Raw genomic sequence first — 21,631 nt, 5'->3', positions numbered from 1 at the left:
TGTTTTTAAGATTTTTTTTTTTTTACCAGATGGGTTCTATTTTGATGAAATTATGCTATTTTCTTGGTCATGAATGAGCCCACTGAGGATGAATTTAAAAAAAATAACACTGAAGTATTCTGTAAACACACTAGAGCTATGTACCTGTGTAAAAATTGTTTACAAATAACCACAAAATGTTTTAAAAGGCCACACAATTATTTTCTAATTGGTTTAATTTCTAGTAAAGATGAACTCAGCTCCAAGATAGGAATAGTACCTGTTCAAAGTGATAATAATGAATATTAATTAATTAAATGACTACAATACATTACATTGTATGCTTATTTGTTACCGAAGTGGGGCAACTTGAAAGAAGAAGTTAAATGATGGTTGACATTTTCTGAGAATTTCAACCTTTGATTCTGGGTTGAAGCAGCTTTTCACTAAACGTGCACTTGGTTTTAAGAACAATCAGCTGAGCCCTGGTAGGTGTGGCTCAGTGGACTGAGCACTGGCCTGTGAACCAAAGGGTCGCCAGTTTGATTCCCAGTCTAGGGCACATGCCTGGGTTGCGGGCCAGGACCCCAGTAGGGACGTGTGAAAGGCAACCACACATTGATGTTTCTCTCCCTCTCTTTCTCCTTCCCTTCTCTAAAAGAAAGTAAATAAAATCTTTTAAAAAAGGAACAATCAGCTGAGTATTAAGGATTTCCCCCATTATTTGCCAAAATACTAATTACATGACAAATTTCAGTTTATTTCCTTGAAGTCATGCAAATGGATGGTAACATTTACCTACAGTGTCTCATGGTGGATTTTTAATCTGTAGAAAGATTCATAAAAAACCAAAGTATAATAAGGGAGAACCTGTGTCTCCCTAAAAAACTGGTGTTTGGTCATTTCATCAGATGAGGGGGGAGCAGTCAATCATATATCATCCCCATTCTGCTCCCCGATGTGATCTGAAAGTCAAATTATTTAGCTTCCACCACTTAGTGATGCTGTTACTCCTTGTTCAGCAGTCCTTTTCTGAACAAATCCTTGTTCAGGTTTCCTTTACTCTGGGCAACAGTCACAAGCATTGCTCTCTGTTTTTACTTGTAATCCAACCTACCAGCCAAGCAACTGTGCACGACTGTTTTGTGCCATATCTTCAAAAATGTGTGCTTCTACCTCACCTCTGCTGATGAGGTTTCCATGAATGACACTGCAGGTATTTACATTCAGATGCTCACTTTATTCCTTAAAATGGGAAATGAGGATGCACCTGGAAGCTCTCCGCAACCAGATTCGTAGCTCTGTCAAAATTTATCCATATATTTTTCCACCAGAGCTTCCTTAGACGTTGGTTGCCTCTGTGAAAGAGCCACGATGCTTTTTGACTTCCAGGTTCTTTTTGACCTGGAAAGACACGGGCACCTCAGAGTGAATGGTGTCCAACCTCTGCTCACAACGGAAGGCAGACAGGAAAGCTTTCCTGTAGTTGCTGTTCATCCAGCCATAGAGAAGGGGGTTGGCAAAGGTGGAGCACATGGCAATGATGTGGAACACTGTGAAGAGGAGTTTGTACTCCCTCAGGTTCAGGACTTGGTTGTCAATGTCGACAGCAAGTTGGAAAGCATGGAGAGGCAACCAGCTGACTGCAAACACCACCACCACGCACACCAGCATTTTGGTGGTCTTTTGCCTCCGCTGATGGTAGTGATCATTAGCAGTTCCAGGGCTGACGTGGTTCTTAAGTTTACTCCAGATACGAGTGTAGGAAAATGATATGATGCCCAGAGGCAAAACATACAGGATTAATAAGGAGGAAAGACTGTAGACAGTGCCGTAAATACTCTTCCCTTCGCCGGGCCACTTCTCGGTACAGGCCACAATCGCAAAGTCTGGAATAATCTCAATCAGTGAATACTCGCGGAAGATGGCCAGGGGGCTTGCTAGCAGGGCACTGATGCCCCAGGCCAAGCCAATAATAAGGAAGCTGATTCGCGTGGAGATCTTGCTCTCCAGGTGGTAGACGATGCAACGATGTCGGTTCAGGGCAATTACCGTCAAGGTGATTGTGGACACTTGTACTGCCAGGGCCTGGGCATAGGGTACCAGGTGACAAAGGACAGGACCCATTTTCCACTCTCCCATTAAGGTGTAGGTAAGAGTGAATGGCAAGCACAGGGTGTTCACCAGAAGATCCGCCACAGCCAGATTGGCAATGAAAAAGTTGGTTACTGTGTGCATGCTCTTGAATTTGATCACCACATGGATCACCAAGGAGTTGCCAATCACCCCAAGCAAGATGATGGAGCAATAGGCCAATATGAGGATAATCTGCACCTCAATCAGCCTGGTGCTATCTATAAGCTCGGGCTCAGAGTCAGGGGCCGTCTCGCCTCTCGGGGTGGTCTGCTCTGGTCCATACTGCTCCATGTTCATTTCTTCCACTGTCTGGTTCTCATCAGCCTCTGTACCTAGAGGGCCCATCTTCAGCATCTAGCACAAGAATCTACAATTAAAAAGAAATAAAGAAAAAAGAAAAAGAAAAGAAAAAGAAAGAAAGAAAAAGAAAGAACGAACACCTATAGAACAAGGAAAAAGCAAGGGTGAGGCAAAAGGATTGGTTTCATTTTGGTAGGGGCTCAAAATACCTGTCCTCTGATACTTCAAATTGTACACAGTATAATATTTTAACAAAACAGCCCCTTTAATGTGTCGATTCTACATCTAAGTCTAAATATGGATGAATTAAATCTAGTCCTTGCCATGTATACTATGATGGTGAAACATAATACTTACAGTATAGATGTAATTCCTATATGAATGCCACCAGCCTGACTCAACCCATTTTATGAGAGATGAGTATTAGAAACTTTATTAATTTTATAGCTTCTATAAATTCATCCAATTAACTTTAAGTTAGAAAAAGAAAATTTCCTTCAATATCTTGATTGTTCTAAATTTATAGATATATCAACAAATTGCACAGAAAGAGATAAATATTGAAACCTTCTGCCTGGTGCCTGAACTTTGGGAGCAGATTCTGTTTCTGCCATTGTTCCTGGTGTAGGGGTGAGTGTTAAGAAGTGGCCTGTGCAAAACAGTTGCTTTTTTTGGATTATCTAAAATAAACTTTTTACCTGCCATACAGCAGAATCCTACACAGGAACTATGCCAAAAATATGTCCAAATCTGAACTACATCTCTTTCTAACCCCCAAATATTAAAGTTCGAACCATTTTCTTCCCCAGTCACAGCCTCCAACCCCAGACTCTTCCTTCCACATGCCCTGCTTCAGTCGATGCTGTCTCCTTCTATTAAGCCAAGGTCACTTCAAGAGCAGGTAACCTTTTTCATCTCCTTTGCCTAACTGACATTTAAGAAAATCCTCAGACTGATCTGTAACATATTTCTCCCAGTGGTCCTCTTATTCCTTCTACCACATTAGTTTTGCCCTTGATCTCTTAACATGTTTTTCTAATAGTCTTCTAATTTATCTCCCTTCCTTTTCTCTTTCCTTCCTTTCTTTCCTTCATTCCTTATTCACTTATTCAACAAAAATAATCGAGTTTCTTCTAAATGCCAGACACAGGTCATCCTTGCATCGAGCAAGCATTTAAAGACCTATGTCAGGAACTAGAATTTGTGCTGGGGGACAAGACTACAAGACAGGGACTCTACTCCGAAGCTGTTACGTTTTACTGGGCAGAGCCTATTCTAACACTAAAATGGTCTTTCAGAAATTCAAATGGGATCATATTATTTCCTCAGTGTCCCCAGGTTGCTTAAAAAATATAATACATCGGTTTTTAATATATAGTTTCCTTTTCACGTCTGTAAAAACACCCAGAACCCAACATCATAATGGTAGTACCTGTTGAATATAATCATAATGACAAAAGGCTCCCTCCATTAATTAAGAACCTCCTTTAAATGGCCTTGTTTTTTATTAATCATAATATCATCTACCTACATTGGTGAGTCATGTTTATTCAGCCTACAGACCATGCCTGGCTGGGCCTGCATGCCCCCAGCTGATTGCTCACCCTTCCCCTGGAGGACTGGCTCATGCAGGCTGTTCTTGCAGGCTCCTGATTCATCAGAATGCTGGCTTGGCCTGGCCAATGGGAACCCCTGGCAGGTAATTAATTAGAGGGCAGGAGGAAGGCAGAAGCCACTGTATTCTTCCCCCTCCCTCTCTCCTCTGAGCAGACCCTCAGCAGCCCATCCATAGTTTTGGTTCCCACAGGGCTGGCCCATAGTGGTTCTGTTTCCAGTGGATGGCCCTGGTCCCTGGGCTTCAGTCACACTGCCTCCTCCCTGTGTCCCTCTAGCTGGGGGTAGTAATGGCTCTTTGCTCTTGCTAATCCCTGGGTGACCTCAACATCCCCCATTTGCTTTCATCACTTGTATAACCAATTCTCTGCAAGCAATTCCTTCTCTTTTACATTCTTGAGTAGCTTCTGTTTTGCAAGATCTGCTCCTTTCATGGGTGTGCTCTCCCAGGAAAGGCTGTGGCTGCACAGATTGATACCACTGACTTATGAAGAAATTCCAACTCTGTCGTATGATGTTCAAAGCTTTTCTCGGACTCACCCCTGCCTACTCCTCTGCTTCATTTCTCCTGACATCCCCATATATACTTGTGCTTCTGTCTACTAAACTACCCCCAATTCCAGCAATACGTCAGCCTTTCTGTTGCCTCTCTGCCTTCCCTGCCCTGAAGTGGGAAGCCTCTCAGTTCCCCCAACAACCTGTGCTCACTTCAAATGCTGAAGCTCCACATGTCACATTGCAGTTGTTTTCTCTCCACCAATCCACACAGCAACCTCTGCGAGGGCAGAAACTGGGTCTTTTCTACCCACCGCTTAGTCCTTAGCACACCATCAACAAATTAAAGGTACTCAGTAATTTGGCAAAACAAATATGAAGCTAAAGGAAAACACAGTTTTGCTGAATAATTGAGATCAGCAAAATACCAAGTAATTTTTTCCTTTGCCGAATATAATTGCCTGTATAGAATTTCTTGCTCTGATATGCCATTCTTGTCATTATTTTCTTGGTCTTAGTCAGGTAACCACTTCTGTGAGAAAGATGTCCCAAGATCCCTCTTAAATCATCTCTGATTAGAACATGGAAAATAGTCAGTATACCCATAAGGAAACTTTCTGTCTCAAGGGCTTCGTACATGCACACACACACAAACACACCTCAATAGGATCCTTTATTTTAGAGACTTCCATGTATTCATGTATTTGCTTTACTAATATATTCAAATTCTCTCTGCATAAATTTGAAATAGAATGTTCCAAGGAGCCCCGGTCCTCTTTTGTATGTGCTTCCTCTCTTTAGTAATTAGAGAAACTGGAAACTATCCCTTCAATTCTTGGAGTGTATATTTGATAGGCTGTACCATTTCCCTTAAACTAAGAGAGAGACTTTACAGAGCATAATTAGTCAGCCCTGACAATTCATTAACAGCATTAACAAGACTCCAAGAGGTCTGAGTTAGAGGTTTGCAGCAAACCTAATTGAGAGCGAGCCTGAGATAGAAGACTATTAGGACTATATTTTCTGTATTAACTTTTTCTTCTTTTAGCCCCATTTTCTTCATTTCAAAGCCCCTTTATTGAAAGCCTCTCTGCAAGAATAGTTATTGATCTACAAGCTATTAGCATATGGGTGCTAACAGCTGTTCTCAAGCACACTACTGGCCTTCAGCCAGGTCAGGGCTTACCCAGACTACATACTTCATAACCAAACTTCTGGAAAACTGGAAGGGGAAAGAGAGTACATGTGGGGGGTTGCCACATTAGAAACTCAAGAGCACAAAAATTAAAAGAGAAGTAGACAAGGGGAAAGCCCTTGAAATACGGCAAATGAGGCATTCACATTGTCCCAGGCATTTAAGGAAAACTATGCATGGTAAACTTTTCTTGAGTAAGTGACTTTTTACAGATTCTGTTTCAGAAATATTTCTTTGTAGAAAAGGAAAATAACTTCATTTTTTTCAGAATCAAAGAACTTTAAAAGTTTCAGCGGGGAAGCAGTTTATGCTTTAACTATATATTTAAATTTGCAGGACTTTTCTCCACAGTGGGTGCTCTTATTGTCACAGATCGGCCTTAGTAAAACTTAACATCTCGTCAACCACACAACCTTCCAGGAATTTTTCCCAAAGACAAATCCCAGAAGTCATGCTACTCACCTTACACTCCTTAGTTCTGGGAGAGAAAGGAGTGGACGTCCAAGAACGCTACGTACAAGACGTGGCTGTTTGCCTAATAAGCAGGAAGTGGAAAATATTTACCCAAAGGTTTGAATGTCTCTCTTCAGTATATTTGAGTTTGTGGGTTTTCTTTGAAAGCAGCATTGTCTGTTTCCTGTGACGGAGCTTAAACAATGCGTCCCTATTGCCACCCGAACTCTTAAGGCTTTCACTTTTGACTCCCTCTCGTCCACCATACATGCTCTAACCAGTGGGGGACCCTTCTGGTGGAAAACCAGTGGACACTTAAATAAATGTGTTTACCCATGAAGAGCTTGGAAGACTACACTATGTTCTTCCCCTTTAGACAGAGGTGTGATTTTTAAAAGCAGAGGCAGGAATGGTAACAGCTTGCTGTTCTGGAAGGAAGGGTCAAGAACATGGGCAAGCATCTTCAGTAGAAAAGCAACATTCTAGCACAAGTAGAAAATGGGGATGGTATGGCTCCCAAGCCCCACCTTTGACCCAAGTGAGGGGGGAAAGTTCCTACATTCATGAGGACCTCCCCTCCCCCATGCCCTCTACACGGACCTGAGCGCTCTGGGGGCGGGGGGTTGTATTTTAGTTCCCAGAAGGTGAATCATAGTTAGGACTTACACTTACTGACCCAGCCCTCGCGTTTTTGCTTAGGCGCGCAAGCAAGACCTGTGCAGTCCGTCAGAATGATGATTAGCTAGCCGCCGACCCGGAGAAGGCACTGGAAGGTCCCCAAAGGCAAGTCCAGTTCCGTCTGCTCCGCTGGTGCAGGGCAGCCCGGCACGCAGCGTCGCCCCAGCGGTGGAGGTCGCTGCCGGGCTGGCTCAACGTCTGTGGCCGAGTGAGCTCCAGGGGCACAGCGCTGCGTGGAGCCCCGGGGGTGAGCGGGTGAGCAGAGAAGGTGGTGGCAAGGATGTAGAAGATGTGAATGCTCTCCTCGGAGACAAACAAACTGGTGTGGAGGTGGAAGCCGACGGTCCCGCAGGGAAGAAGAGTAGATGGGAAGTTTCCGTGGCGAGAGAGCAAGGGACAAGCAACCACTGTCTCTCCTCTGCCTCCTGGGCTTAGAAGCCTTTGCGGCAAGACCCTTCCCAGCGCAGCACCCGTCACGGGTACCTACCACCGCCTGCCAACTGCCACTGTCACTGCTCTGGGCAACTCCCAAATTTGATACTTTTCAGAAATATTTGTAGCATGTCTACCTTTTTTCCCTTCCACGAACCCCTCGCCCTGCTCTCTGCTCCTCAGTACCGTGAGTGATGATGACCTGGTGAGGATGGACCCCCAGATGCGGGTCTGTATTCACCCAATCCGCTCCGGAAAAGAGAGGGTCAGGGCGAAGGTTGGAGGACAGACCCAGCCGCGCGAGAGGGGCTGCGGTCCCTGGCGCGGCAGGCGGGAGATCTCCAGCTGGCGGGAGGCGGACTTGGGAGGCAGAAGTTGCTTCCTTTTCTTCGCTTGTAGGAGCAAAAGTGGCGCGCTAGACCTGTGCAGAAACTGGGCAAAGCTCCCGCACAATCGCGCGGGTGTCAACTCCAGGCACCCTGGTTCAGGGCTGGAACGCAGGGCGCTGATGCGACTCGAAGTGGGCGGTGGCTGCGCTTCCACCCGAAGGGAGAGTTCAGATTCCTGTAGCCCACGATCAGCAACTGCCTGAACAGGTGTCTGCTGACAGTTCAAGTTGGGTGGCGCAGCGGCTTCAGATTCTAAAGCAGTCGGGGTGGTGGTTCCAAGCAAAAGCTGGAATAGGAAGAGGAAAACAACGGGTCACCAATGAAACCAAAAGGCGCTTTCTCCAAGCCGCTGACTTCTCAATCCTTCGCGCTTTGGTCATTTCCCACAACAAGCGCCCGTCCTCTCCTGGCGAAGCGCTCTGCTAACGCCTGCAGCCTGCCGGGCTGAGTGAGTGGTTCAGAGAAAGGCAGGATTGTGGAGCTAGTTCCCACAGCTGTGGGGTCTGTGGGCATGGGTATTCCTTCCCCAAACTATTCAGAGTCATGTCTTCTAGAAGTTCACAGCCAGTCTCTTTCCCACGTTCACTTTTAGTGGAGACAGCAGACCCTATGAAGTTAGGAAAACAAAAGCCTGAAACTGGAAAATGGCTTTTTTCTTAACTGTCTTCTTTTGGGGTTTTGCACACATTACTTTCTTTCTATGCATCAGTCACTTCATTTCTTTTCTTTTCTTTTTTTAAAGATTTTTATTTATTTATCTTAGAGAGAAGGAAGGAAGGGAGGGAGAAAGAAAGGGAGAGAAACTCGATGAGAGAGAGAAACATCAATTGGCTGCCTCTCGAAGGCACCCCAACCAGGACGAACCTCAACCCAGGCAAGTGCCCTGACCAGAATCTAACTGACCTTATGCTTCGAGGGATGATGCCCAACCAACTGAACCATGCAGGTTGGGGCAGTCTCTTCATTTCTGAAATGAGGGTGGTCACCCTGGTTCATTTGGAATTTCTCTGAAATAGTCCAAAAGGAGGAGGCATTGAACTACTAAAAAATACTCTCTCCAATTATTAATTAAGGCCTGACCTCAAAAGGATTGGGTTTTCAAACCGTGGTGCATTTATTTACCTGCCCCAATAATATTGCATTTGTTAGGCATCTTTGCACAGCCTATTCTGAAATAACCTTTGGTTAATGTACAATGGTGCCCATAGGAGCATAGGAATTACTTATAAAACAAAGCAGCTTTTCCATTACCAAGAGACAAAAGTAAACAGAACAGGATATACCCAAGATGCCCTGCACAGCTCCACTTAGAATACTTTTGTAGATTTTTCTTTTACCTGGCAATATTCCCTGCTCACACATGTGTTTTATGAAACAGGCTCCACGCTTCTTAATATATTTACTCCAGTAAAGAATGAAGTAGACATCAAGGAGCTGTAATGGCAGAAAGTAGGAGTGGCTTGAAACAACACACACAAATGCGCAGGAAAGCAGATGGGTGCTGTCCTGCAGAGTAATCGCTTTGCGGGACTCAACTGACTTCACTGACGCTGACTGCACAAAACATTTTTTGCCTCCCTTGGAACAGCCTTTCAAAAGCTTCTAAGCAATCAGACACCAATATTTGCCTCACTCCCTTATGGACATCTATGGGTCTCAGAAGATTCACATAGTCCCACAGACATCTGGTCAGCAGCCCTAATAAGAGTAAGTGACCTCTTTGACTAATGTCTTCCAAGAAAGAACAGAATTGGATAAGTAACTAAATCCGTTGAAATTAAAGTCGCTTTATTGTGTGTCATATTATCATGGATAGTTGTGACAATAAACTCATGATATTTTTGTCCATATATTTTAATGTGCATATACTGCATGCTGTAGAAACAATGAGCCACTTAGTGAACAGCCATAAGGCCTATCGAGACACTAGTAGAAGTTTGTGGAAGAGGTGGTGAAATATTGATTAATCCAAATGGAGACAGGACAGGAATATTGCTGCCTGATTTCTCTTGGTCAAATCATTTAGTTCCTCAAACGCCTCTATCCGGGCTGTGTACTGACTGCTCTCCAGATAGGGAACAAACTACACTCAGACGCCTACGTGGCTGGGGCCAAGGACATAAACACACCAGCAGGCTAGGCCGTGGGAGACAGTAGGGAGTGGTGGGGCGTCCACACCCGGCATAGCACAAAAGCACACTTTTCTAAAGGAGGAGGCTGCCTCGCAGATTCCACTGTGCTGCCCTGCACTACCCCAGATCTAGTATGGTCAGATCTGATATTTTAAGAGAAGCAACATCCATGTTCTTAAACTTTTTCAAATTTTAAATGAAGGCAGTTAATTTTTAATAAGTCAGTCACCCAGGTGGGCCATATCTATGAAGACCAAAATAAATAAGGACATGGATGGATGGGTGACGGATGAATGGATAGATAGATAGATGAATATGTGCAACTTGGCTAGTGCGTCTTCTCTGATGTTAGTATATGACGTTTGAGAAACCTCCTAAACTGTCTCAAACATCTACTACCATTCATTCCCCCTACCCCAAATGCCATACTTTCGTGCACATAAATATAAAAGGAATACAGCTAAAGATTAATGGTCAGCCCTGGCCGGTATGGCTTAGTTGGCTGGAGTGTCGTCCCATAGACCTAAAAAGTTATGGGTTTGATTCCCAGTCAGAGCACATAACCCCGGTAGCAGGTTCAATCCCCAGTCAAGGTGCAGGGTGCTGTGAGGGGGCAACTAATTGATGTTTCTCCCTCATCTCTCTTTTTTCCTCCCTTCCTCTTGTCTCTAAAAAAATGATGAGAAAATGTCCTTGAGTGGGAATTAAAAAAAGATTAATGGCCAAACAAGTAATTTTCTTCCCCATTGCTTGTTGAATAGACATTTTCAATGAGACTCTGAAATAAAGGACCTGGTGAATAATTGAATGATTCAGTATTTTAGCTAGAATGAAGAAATTTCAGAGGGTTCTTTGTTTAAAAGGCAAAAGTTGGATATATCAGTGCAGAACACCATTTATGACATGTTTTTAGATAAAATAAATCATGATATGGATTTCTTTCAGTTTAAATGTATTTTGAGAGCAAGGAAGCTTCCGTCAAGGTGTAAATAATCTCATTGTTATTTTGATTATAAAAGTCATTTATAACCATTGTACAAGTTAGAGAAAACCAATAAAAGAGCAAAGAAATACACATTCTCTGAAACAATGCTGCCAGTTGAACTTTCTGCGGTGACGGAAATTTTCTATGGCTGCATGCACTGTCCAATAAGGTGGCCACTGGCCACACGTGGCCTTTGAGCTCTTGAAATGTGGTTGGCACAACTGAGAGAATGAGTTAAATTTTAATTATTTAAAAAACCCACTGAAAAGAGTAAGTATGTTTTGATTCTTGGGGGAACGTACTCCTGGTTCCCTTCTGCTGGAAGCTAGTTTTTTTCTCATATTAATGTCAAGGTTTCCTGAGAAACGTTAATAACTTTCAAGCCAGACCAACATGACTTCAATCACAGACAGAAGGAAATGGTGTAGAGCAGCTGGAATGTGGAAACTGATTCCAGCAGAAGAAAGAAGGATGCTCCATTAGTCTGGATACTAGCCTGAGGAAGACATCTGAGGAAAGGAGGAAGAGCACAGGACCAAGCCCAGAGGAATTCTCTAAATGCCAGTAGCATAAGGAAAGGCCAGTGAAGCTAATAAAATCACTTAGACTAAAAAAACAAAGCTACTAACAAGTCTTCAGTTACAAAATATTAATAATCAAACTAGCTTAACAGGTAGTCATAATGTTTAGTAAATTTGAAATGGATTCTGTCTTGCTTTATTCAAATATTCAGTAAGTTTAGTTATTATTTATCCTTAGGCTTATTAAGTCCAGCTTACACAAATTATTTTTAAAGTTTCAATAACACTCTTTTATAGTAAAAGTTATGGAACTTAGGTATTCTAATGGCCATTTGGATATAGTATGGTTCTCAATTGGTTGTACACATATTTCTGATCAGATCTGTGCCTACCTTTCTTTTCAGCTCGGAGAAGGCACAGTGGGGCCTAAGACCTGAACACATGTGATGGAGGTTGCATCAAGTAGTCATAGAAAAAAGAGACCAGTTTATATGAATGGATGAAAGTGTTAAAACTTAGGTTGCTTCCAGTACTTGGCTATTGTAAACTGTGCTGCTATGAACATTGGGGTGCACAGGTTCTTTTGGATTGGTGTTTCAGGGTTCTTAGGGTATAATCCCAGCAGCGGAATTGCTGGGTCAAAGGGCAGTTACATTTTTAGTTTTCTGAGGAAATTCCATACTGTTTTCCACAGCAACCTAAGTGCCCATCAGCAAATGAGTGGATCCAAAAACCATGGTATATTTACACAATGGAATTCTACGCAACAGAGAGAAAGAAGGAGCTTATACCCTTTGCAACAGCATGGATGAAACTGGAGAGCATTATGCTAAGTGAAATAAGCCAGGCAGAGAGGGACAAATACCATATGATCTCTCCTTTAACTGGAACATAATCAACAAAAGAAAAAAACAAACAAAATACAACCAGAGACATTGAGGTTGGGAACAGTCTAGTAGTGGCCAGGGGGGAGTGGGGTGGGGACAATGGGAAGAGGGGATTGCAGGAACTATTATAAAGGACACATGGACAAAATGGGGGGGGGGATGGTGGGGGTGGGGGAGGGAGGTGGGTTCAGCTGGGGTAGGGGGGGAAGGGGAGAAAAGGCATAGAACTGTAATTGAATAACAATAAAAATTTAAAAATAAAAAAAGAAAGTGTTAAAACTTTTGAAATGTCTCCCTTTGTAAAAAAACTTCATTTTTATAAAAACTAGCCAGTCTAATAGCGCTTGTTCTGATGAAAAGGTAAAACTTCTGCTTCCTTCTACTTCATTACAAACTTGGTTCATTTGTAACCAGTGGACCGAGAAATGTGTGAATGGGCAGAAATGATCACCAAATACTGAATTTCACAAACTGATAGGCTAGATTTTCTCAAAGTTTTGTGTGCAGTATGTGATGAAGACAGGTGTCTCATTCAAGAACAGCAAGTGGAATGAATGCTAAATCTGAAATGGGACATAAATATCACTTGCTATGATTTTCACTTCTATGGATTTGAAGAATTTTATTTCTGTCTTGAATTTTTAATTACATATTCAAAGAAATTAAGCAGGATTGTAAGCAACATATGCAACATTTTGCTGAGATTTTTATCCCTCAATGATCATACAAATGGGTATCTAAAAGTATTTAAATGCAAATGATTCCCAGTTCAAATTTAAGGTAGGACAAAGGAAGGGACATTTTAATGTGGAATTCAGAATTTAATTTGATTCAGAATTTTCATTTGATTATCTGAAACATGCACAGAATGTCCATGGCTAGAGAGGAAACATGCACCCTTTTGGAAATTTAAATTTTATTTAATAAGTGTTTATCCTTGTAGCATATAGAGACATAATGTGATACATAGCTTTTGAATCAGGCACTCAAAACAAAATTAATTTTTAATTTTTCTCATACAAGAATAAGCCAAATCAAAGCTCTCTCTCATACTAAATTACTACTGGTATCTCTTCAGAGATGAGAAGTCAACAATTTATATATCGTTTTCATATATCATTTTGGACTTGCTGAAATTGCTCATTCAAAGTAAAAATTTCAAGACATTAAAAGAATAATGCAAGTAGGATTTAATTCAGGATTCATTACTCTTTGCTGTAAAAAGGAATTTTATCAGATCCACATAAAGACTTTAGTACTCACACACCTTTAACAAATCACTGGCTATATACTATGAAATGCAGAGGACAAACGGAAATCTTCAGGCGACTCTAAGCCCATGGTTCCTACACTGTACACCGAGGCACCCGTGGTCACCACAGCAAATTCGCTGGTGCTTATGGGACGTTGTAAATTTGAGAGAAAAGCACAGCCATGCTTGACGTCTGTGGGTATCAGTGCTTGATACCTGTCAGACACTATACAAACTGCAGCCTGATTTAGTCCCCACTTCCAGCATAAATGACACTACATGCCTTTCGACGATGTCAGATCTCTGGGAAGGGGGGTTGTAGTGGCTGCTGTGATAAAAAGCAATTATCTTCGTACGAAGAGTCAATGAATAACGGGAAATGGGAGTGGTGGTTTCTAAATTGATTTCAAGGTGTGAGAAGTTTTGCAGAGCCCAGGAGGCCCACATATGTCCCATTAGTAGTACTGTGTTTATTTAAGAGTGAAATTATACTACATTTTTTCAATTTGTGTGTATTGTGTTTTTAAATAGCTACAAAACTTCTAGGACATTAATGCTTATAAAGTTGTTTGGACCTAACTACTTACTAAATGGCACCGTTAGGTGTGTCTTTTGGCCTAGAAGTCGCCATGACATTTCTGCCCTCAGACCATAGCTGTATGGGTGTAACGCTTTCTTCACGTAAGAAGAGACCATTTAATTTAGTTATGTTCATCTTTAATATTTGACTACCCCAGAAACGTGTTTTTCAGGGACAGTTACTATTGGAAATTTATTTGTTCACTTAAAGAGAGAGGGCTTAACAAAACTGTGTGTATAGACAGGCATGCATGCCTGTATTTTGCAGAGTTCTTTGAATTGGTCTGCTTTATCCCACTCCAGCATGGACAACAGGGAGCCTCCTAGTCAGGAAAGAAGGGAGGGAGGAAGGAAAGAAGGAAGAGACATATAGACATATAAAGGAAAGTAGAGAGGGTGCACTTAATAGCATAAATCATCGATCATATAAGTTTATTTATTTATTATATTTTATTGTGGTAAGAACACTTTTTTTTTTGTCCACACACGAGGACATTTTTCATTTGCTTTTTTTTTTTTTTTTTAAAGAGAGAGAGGAAGGGAGAGAAACGAGAGAAACATCAATGCAAGAGAAGCATTGACTGGTTGCCTTAGTACGCACCCAGACCCAAGATCTGTGCCAGGACCATACATGTCCCAACTGGGGTCACCCATGCCTGTGCCCGGACTGGGGGTGCACCTGAAACCTAGGCATGGGCCCTGACCAGGAACTGAATCCACAACCTTTTGGTTATTGGACAGTGCTCCAACCCCTGACCCTGAACTACACTGGCTGGGACAAGAACACTTAACATGAGATCTATTCTCTTAAATGTTTAAGTGTACATTGTTGACTGTAGGTACAATGTACAGTAGATACCTCGAGCTCGTTCATCTTGCTTGATTGAAACTTTTGGTGTTGATTAGTAAATCATTAGTACTTAAATTCTCATATGTGACCTTTGGTTTATCCAGAGATGTGATACCTATACATAATATAATAATAATTCAAATATTTTATCACTACTAAAATCATTACTGGAAAAACTATGAAAACATGGGAAATAATACTCGTTTTGAATGCAAAATGTGAAGCTTTATGTATAGTATAGCCACGTATTTTTAAACATGACAATGAAAAATGGCTGGAAGGAAGTATACCCAAAAGGTAACCATATTTACGCCATGCTAACTAATGTGACTTTGTTCCTTCAACATTCTTCTGGAATTTTCATAAATTAACCTGATTATTTTGAGTAACGAAAATAAAATGTCATATAAAATTTCTTTAACAGAGGTGGCCTGGCAAAGTGAAGCACAGAACTAAGTTCATTATCCAGCTAATTCAGCATATCTCTTAAAAATGAATGGAAAATTTACTGTCCTTTCCACATAATTCCTCCCTCAAACTCTGCGGCTCAGAGGAGCCCTTCAAAACTGGGGGTCCACCTGAGAATCACATGTGGCACTGGGTACGAATGAGAGATTCTGATTTGGTGGGTCCGGCTGGGCCTCCAGTAACCACGTGTGACTCTGAGCTTCACTCTTGCCTGCCCCAACGCAGGCTCTCTTTGTCCTTTAAGCACCTGCACCCCTGCGCTCTGCACATATTGGAATGCTGCTGAGTTACTTTTGTCTTCTCCCCAATTCAAACTACTACTCAAAACTCAGACCCAGGCACAATTAAAATCATATACTCAAAAGGACATAGATATCTTTCTCTCAGCCATATTCATTTTTAGTCACTCCAGCCATTTCAGATACCCCTGAATTCAGTCCCTTAGTGGAAACATGGCACCAGGTGTTAACGAAGAGTTAGGCCTGGTGTGGGCTCAGACACCTGGGAACTTGAGTTCTGGCTGAGAATGAATTCAGAGCCAAGACCCAAACTCTAAGAGAAAGTTTATTTAGAAAGCCACAGAGGTAAAAGAAGTGAGCCATAGAAGAAATGGGTTCAGAAACAAGTTAGGGAGGCAAAAAAAGGGCCCTTGGAGCTTAGGAGAAAGAAAGAGGCAAGGAAAACATGCCTGGGGATAAAGAGGTGGGGAAAGGCACAGGCATACCCCATAGAGAGAGCTGTGTAGGGGTTCCTGTACCAAGGGGTTTTATTATCTGGCAGCCTTAGGGGAGAATCCCAATAATGCATTCATCAGCTTTCCAAGTGTACCCCCTCCTGGTCTCCACTGATTGGTCAGCACCAGGGCAAGGGGTCAGTAGTCAATGCAGCTGGTCCTGACATCAGCCATGGTGTTGCTTTTTCTCATTTTGCTGCTTCTGTGGGCCTGGAGCTGAAACACAGCTACAGCCTAGATGTCATCTCCAGGTGTTAATGCTTAAGGGGGTGGTGGTGCAAGGGCGAGTAGTTTTGCTTGTTGTTAGGCATCGGGGGCTCTCCCTGCTGGTGATCCTCTGCACCAGGCCTATCCTTCCAACTTGGCTCATGCCTAACTACCTACTACTATCTATTATCTTGCTCAGTTTCAGTCCCTTTGAAGCCGTGATTATGCCACTACTGCCCAAGATGACTATATTAGCATTGGTCCAATCTCTTTGCCATCTTTCTTTTCCCCATGACCCTTAAAAGTTTAAAAGGTAAAGGATGTGAAATTTTTCTTTGGTGTTTTTCTCTTTCTTACCTTTCATCATAACGCACTCTCAGGAAGGCTTCAGAAGTAATTCATGTTGACATGTCAGTAGCCTACACTGGGAAAAATTTTAGCAGAAAAAGTGAAGCTGAGAGAAAGGTGCTCTAACCACGACATACTATGCACAAGACAGTCTATAAAAGGGATGCACTTTATTTTTGTTTCCATTTGAGGGTTTTACCTCCTAAACTTCTGAAAATCATATTATCGTGCATGGGTGATGTGTTCAGGGTTTCTTTTGTTTAATTCTTGGAAATAATTGCTAAGACATTCAACTTAAGCATTTAACATCTAGGTAACACTTGAATAAAAATTTCATCTCCTGGGATTTATTCTACATTTTCTTTATTATCACTGAATTATTCTCTCAAGACCAATAACTAAGAGCAAATATTATGGAACTATATAATCTTCCGGCAATTCTGTCCTCTGGCATCTTTGTTATTTCTTCTTTCTGTGGCAGTATAAAAAATGGCTCCAATAAGGCTTTTGACTGATTCATTCATCTTGCTCTTTGTTTCCTGGAACGTTGAAGTTTGATGATGAAATCTCTACGTATGGAGATGCCAACTGTTTAATTAAGCTTATCTGTAACAGGGACTGCATACAGAAATGTAAATATTACCTTCTGTTAAGGATTATATATTGTAACATGGGTATGTACTAAGATTATATGGGGGTAACCATAGTGGAGAAGATACCAGGGCAGAATACAATTACAGAGACTAGGGCCATGTTGGTCAAACTGTAATCCTAGGGGCCCTTTCATTAAAATCACCGGGTGTCCCTCATAACAATGCAGATTCTGGGACTCCATTCTAGACACTGCAGCCAAAGAATCTTTTGGGGTGAGAGATGCATTCTGCAATTATCAAGCTCCCAGATAATTCAAATATATGTCTACTTTTGACAAGCACTAAGCTAGGGGGACCCCCTGCTCATAAACCAATAAATAGAAACAGACTCACAGATGCACAGAACATAGAACAGACTGGCAGCTGCTAGAGGGGAGGGGGTTGGAGGGTATGGGTGAAAAAGGTGAAGAGATTAAGCAAAAAAACCCAAACAACAACAAAAACTCATAGACACAGAGAGCAGTATGGTGATTACCAGAGGGAAAGGGGAGGGGATGTAGAAGAAGGTAGAGGGGGGATAAATGGTGCCCAAAGGAGACTTGACTTCGGGTGGTGAACCATAGTACTATATACAGATGGAGTGTTATAAAATAGTACCCTGAACCCTATATAATTTTATTAACCAGTGTAACCCCAATACATTCAATAAAAATTAAAATAAAATAAAATTTTAAAAAGGAATAAATAAATGATAATGACAGAGAGAAAGAATTTTACTTGAATTATTCAGAATTTTCAGAATTTTGATATTTTCAGAAATTGCTGGGCAATTCTTCCCTTTCCATTGCTCATACACATTTAATGGAATAATACGTTTTGTTCCCACAGAGAAAATTACTTGTAGTGCAAATTATGTAGTGTAAATTCCTGGGGATACAACTCTTTGCTTAATTACCTTTCTAGTTAGAAGTCAGAGACTCGCTCTTTTAGGCAAACAGTCCCGCACTGTGCTAGGGAAGTCAAGTTTTCCCGTCAGAAAAACTCTTAGCCCCTGGTGTCTCTCTTCAACACTTGCGGCACTTTCAATTTTACATGTTTATGTGATTATTTCACTACTTGATGAAAACCTGTCATCCCAACTACACTTTGGGACTCTGAGGGCAGCTCTGCGTTTGTTTTTATCATGTAGTGTCATCAACATTTAACACAGCGCCTCTTACTCAGACGTAAGTAAATGTATCTTGCATATTTGTATGTACTGGAAGGTATAGAAAGGTACTCTACCAAATATTCCTCCTTTTAACTTGTTAACTTACTGTTACATGAACTATTTGAAACTCTCTTCTCCCTTCTTATTAATCTCTGTCAAATGCCTGCTTCCTGATTCATCATTGCCTTACCCAGTTCGATCCTACTTCTCGTACACAGACCACTGAACAGGGCTTTCCTTCCTCCTTCACCTCTTTAGCACAAGTCACCTTTCTCACTGCTAAAATGGTGGGCATGTCTAAACTGCAAAGAAAGTAGGTATGCCTGACCTGCTAAGAAAAGTCAATATTTTTTTGACTCAGGGACACATTTTGCCAATCACTAGAGTAAGGGATGAATAAATTACTATTCTTGTTCTAAAGGGCTTCAAATCTGGTTAAAGAGCTGAGGTATGAAAAATAATTAAGTTTCAATGTGCTATGTGTTATCTCAGAAGTCTACAGATTTAGTGTAGAGAAGTACAAGACTCTCGTGTCACGCGGGCCTCTCTACCTTCATCAAAGCCAGCAAGCGAGAGAGTATGCAAGCAAGAGAAAGAAGGATTGTATGTAACTCAGTCATGGAAGAGCCCTCTCGTCACCTTTGATTTCTTCTACTGGGTAAAAGTAGAATTGGTGCCCGCACTCAAGAGTAGGTCATGAGTAGGATGTTACCCATAGGTTCAAATGCCAGAACACAGGGAAAATTGGGGACCACCTTAGCATCTGTCTATGACACACTTCATGTGATTCTTATGGGATACAGACACAAAAAATGACAAGGATGAAACTCAGAGGGCAGATCTCAGACACTTTGGAAAAGGGTATCTGTAAGCAGTGATTATTTGGATGGGGAGGCTGTTAGAAAAAGGAGAGCTTGATTATCAAACATTCAACTTAGCACAGGAGCAGATAGGGATGCTATTAACCAAAATGAGGGTTCTGCTTTGAAAGAACAATAATGTATTTAGTGTTAATTTGTTGGTGGTAATGTGCCTATGGGGTATGTTATGAAAAAGTATTTACAACTTTGAAATATGGCAAAAAAAAAAAAAGTGGCTGGTATGTCTTTACAATGTCACACAGAGGCATTGCTTACCAGGCCCACATAAGGTCTATTTTATTATCTAGGAGAATGTTTTTTTGTTCATCTCAGTGTTTACAACTAATTAAAGTTCCCAGACTTAATGGGGTTGCACATCATCCTGTCTATTTTTGTCCAGTAGAGTTGCAAATAACTTCTTTCCAGTATAAAAGATAACCCAGAGACTGGGCCTGATTTTGCTGTGGCCATTAAGCACCTCCGTAAATAAATTGGCGATCTTATCTTAATATTCTTTCAGCAGATTGACTACAAATAACTAGATCCTCAAATGCTCTCTGAACCAAACTTACCATCTCACCCTTTCTGTAATCATTTAATGACTTAAATAAAATATTTGGCACATGTTATTTGTATTTTTGTGTCACATTTTTATTTTACTTTTGCTCTTTGAAAATTATGCTTTAGTGGTTGTGGATGTACCACCAAGATGCCGCAGTAAACTCACTTTGCAGAGCCGGTTACACTGCGCTGACCCAGAGGCTTCTTGTTCTCTTTCTCCCCCCTCCGCCCCTCATCTCCTGTTTGCCTCTGAAGAAATTTTAAGTGGCAATCCAACTTTACCTTTGCCGACTCTCTGATTCTTTAGGTTTTATTTCTACTGATTTCTTTCTTTGTTCTTGTTTCTGGCCCTTGTCTGCTTTCGATTGTACTTCCAGTTGGCCCGCGGCAAACGTTATTTCTCCATAATGGCCACAGAGACCAGAAGACTGGTTTTATAATCTAGCCATTTGATGGTCCTCACCGAAGGATGAGGATCCATTCTGTTGTGTGGTGACAGGAAAGTCACCTTTTTATTCTTTTGTGATTAGTTACCCATTTGTGCACACAAATCAGTTAAGGAATGGTTCTGTGCCCCCTAGAAAGCTGAACATCTTTTTGAGGTCTAAAGTAGTAAGATTTTGTGCTTCTGTGTTCGCTTTACCCATGGCTGAGGTTGTGGAACTGGGGCTGCCAGTTGTGCGCACATCTAAATTGAAAAAGCCTTTATCTTTTGTATGAGTGTAAAATATTTCCTACTTTCCTTAGGTACTAATTAATTAGATTGTGAAGTTCCTCTAATTAAAGGAACTCTGCTGTAATTGATTTATAGAGAACAATGAGACTCATATCAATCTCAAAGTCCCCCCATGCTTGTAGAAAATAAAGATGCTGGACTGTTTATATTTCCATGTGCTGGACTTTGAGGAAAATTTTTCTTTTCACTGATAGCTAAGAAATATTTTCATATAAGAATCCAAGTTCATGAAATCAAGGTAAATCCTGAGATACAGATTACTTAAATAAGTTTCATTTAAAAATACAGCTATATGGCTTATCCTTAACGTGATTATCAGATCTCTGTTTGTTTTGATACTAATAGATATTAGTTCATCTGAACTTCCTAGATTTTTTTTATACTACTTTACAGATCAAATAAGCTACCATAATTTTTTTTTATTGTGGATAACATAAAATTGTATTAATCTAAGTTCAACCACAAGTCTGACAAATTGTTTTGTATCAGCAGTAATGTTTTCTAATGTGTCAGCTTAAAATCAGATATCCAAGATTCTTAATTAACTTTACAACATTGGATTATTAAACCTAGTTAATAAATAATCTTTGATCCCTGAGTAATTTTTTAAGAAAAATACTGACACCTTGCTCCCTGTAGCATAGTGTGTAATAAGTCACTTTGATCCTTAGTTTAGTATATTATAAAGTGGCTATACTTTTGTGTCTTGGTAACGAATGTCTACTGTTATTCTTGTTACTTTTCAAAGGTATAAAAGTGATACGTGTGGCTCTAGTGGGTGAGCTTTGCTTGTCTAATGAATAGCTTTTATATGATAAATATTTATTAATTATATAATTCTTAGTTAAATAATATATAATAAGTAATTATATACTTCTTGGTTAAATGTTATAGTTCTTACGGGTAATTGAGCCTCCAGTGGGAGCATATATGTGTATGAAATAGAGTTGTGTATGAATATGAGGTTTTATGTTGTTTTCAAAGGAAGAAAAGTTTCGCCGTAAAACAATGTGATATTTGCTCAAAATATAAAAGAAC

At 41.0% G+C, this 21,631-nt stretch overlaps 1 protein-coding gene across 4 annotated transcripts; it reads right to left on the bottom strand.

The window, feature by feature from the left end:
* Window positions 1-245: 245 nt before the first annotated feature.
* NPY2R (neuropeptide Y receptor Y2) lies at window positions 246-7,844 on the bottom strand. Of its 4 annotated transcripts, none has more exons than XM_045202542.2 (3): window positions 6,839-7,844; window positions 6,182-6,254; window positions 246-2,482 (listed from the first exon to the last, which is right to left on the bottom strand). In XM_045202542.2, the coding sequence occupies exon 3, from the start codon at window positions 2,467-2,469 to the stop codon at window positions 1,321-1,323; it is 1,149 nt and encodes a 382-aa protein (XP_045058477.1). In that variant the 5' UTR covers window positions 2,470-2,482; window positions 6,182-6,254; window positions 6,839-7,844; the 3' UTR covers window positions 246-1,320. The 4 variants fall into 4 exon arrangements, with proteins under 4 accessions (XP_045058477.1, XP_045058479.1, XP_045058478.1 ...); XM_045202544.2 differs by having other exon boundaries at window positions 246-2,469; XM_045202543.2 differs by having other exon boundaries at window positions 6,845-7,844.
* Between the last annotated feature and the right edge of the window lie 13,787 nt (window positions 7,845-21,631).

Source organism: Desmodus rotundus, chromosome 9, assembly GCF_022682495.2.
Source record: "Desmodus rotundus isolate HL8 chromosome 9, HLdesRot8A.1, whole genome shotgun sequence".
Classification (NCBI taxonomy): domain Eukaryota; kingdom Metazoa; phylum Chordata; class Mammalia; order Chiroptera; family Phyllostomidae; genus Desmodus; species Desmodus rotundus.
This window is presented reverse-complemented; position numbering and strand designations above follow the sequence as displayed.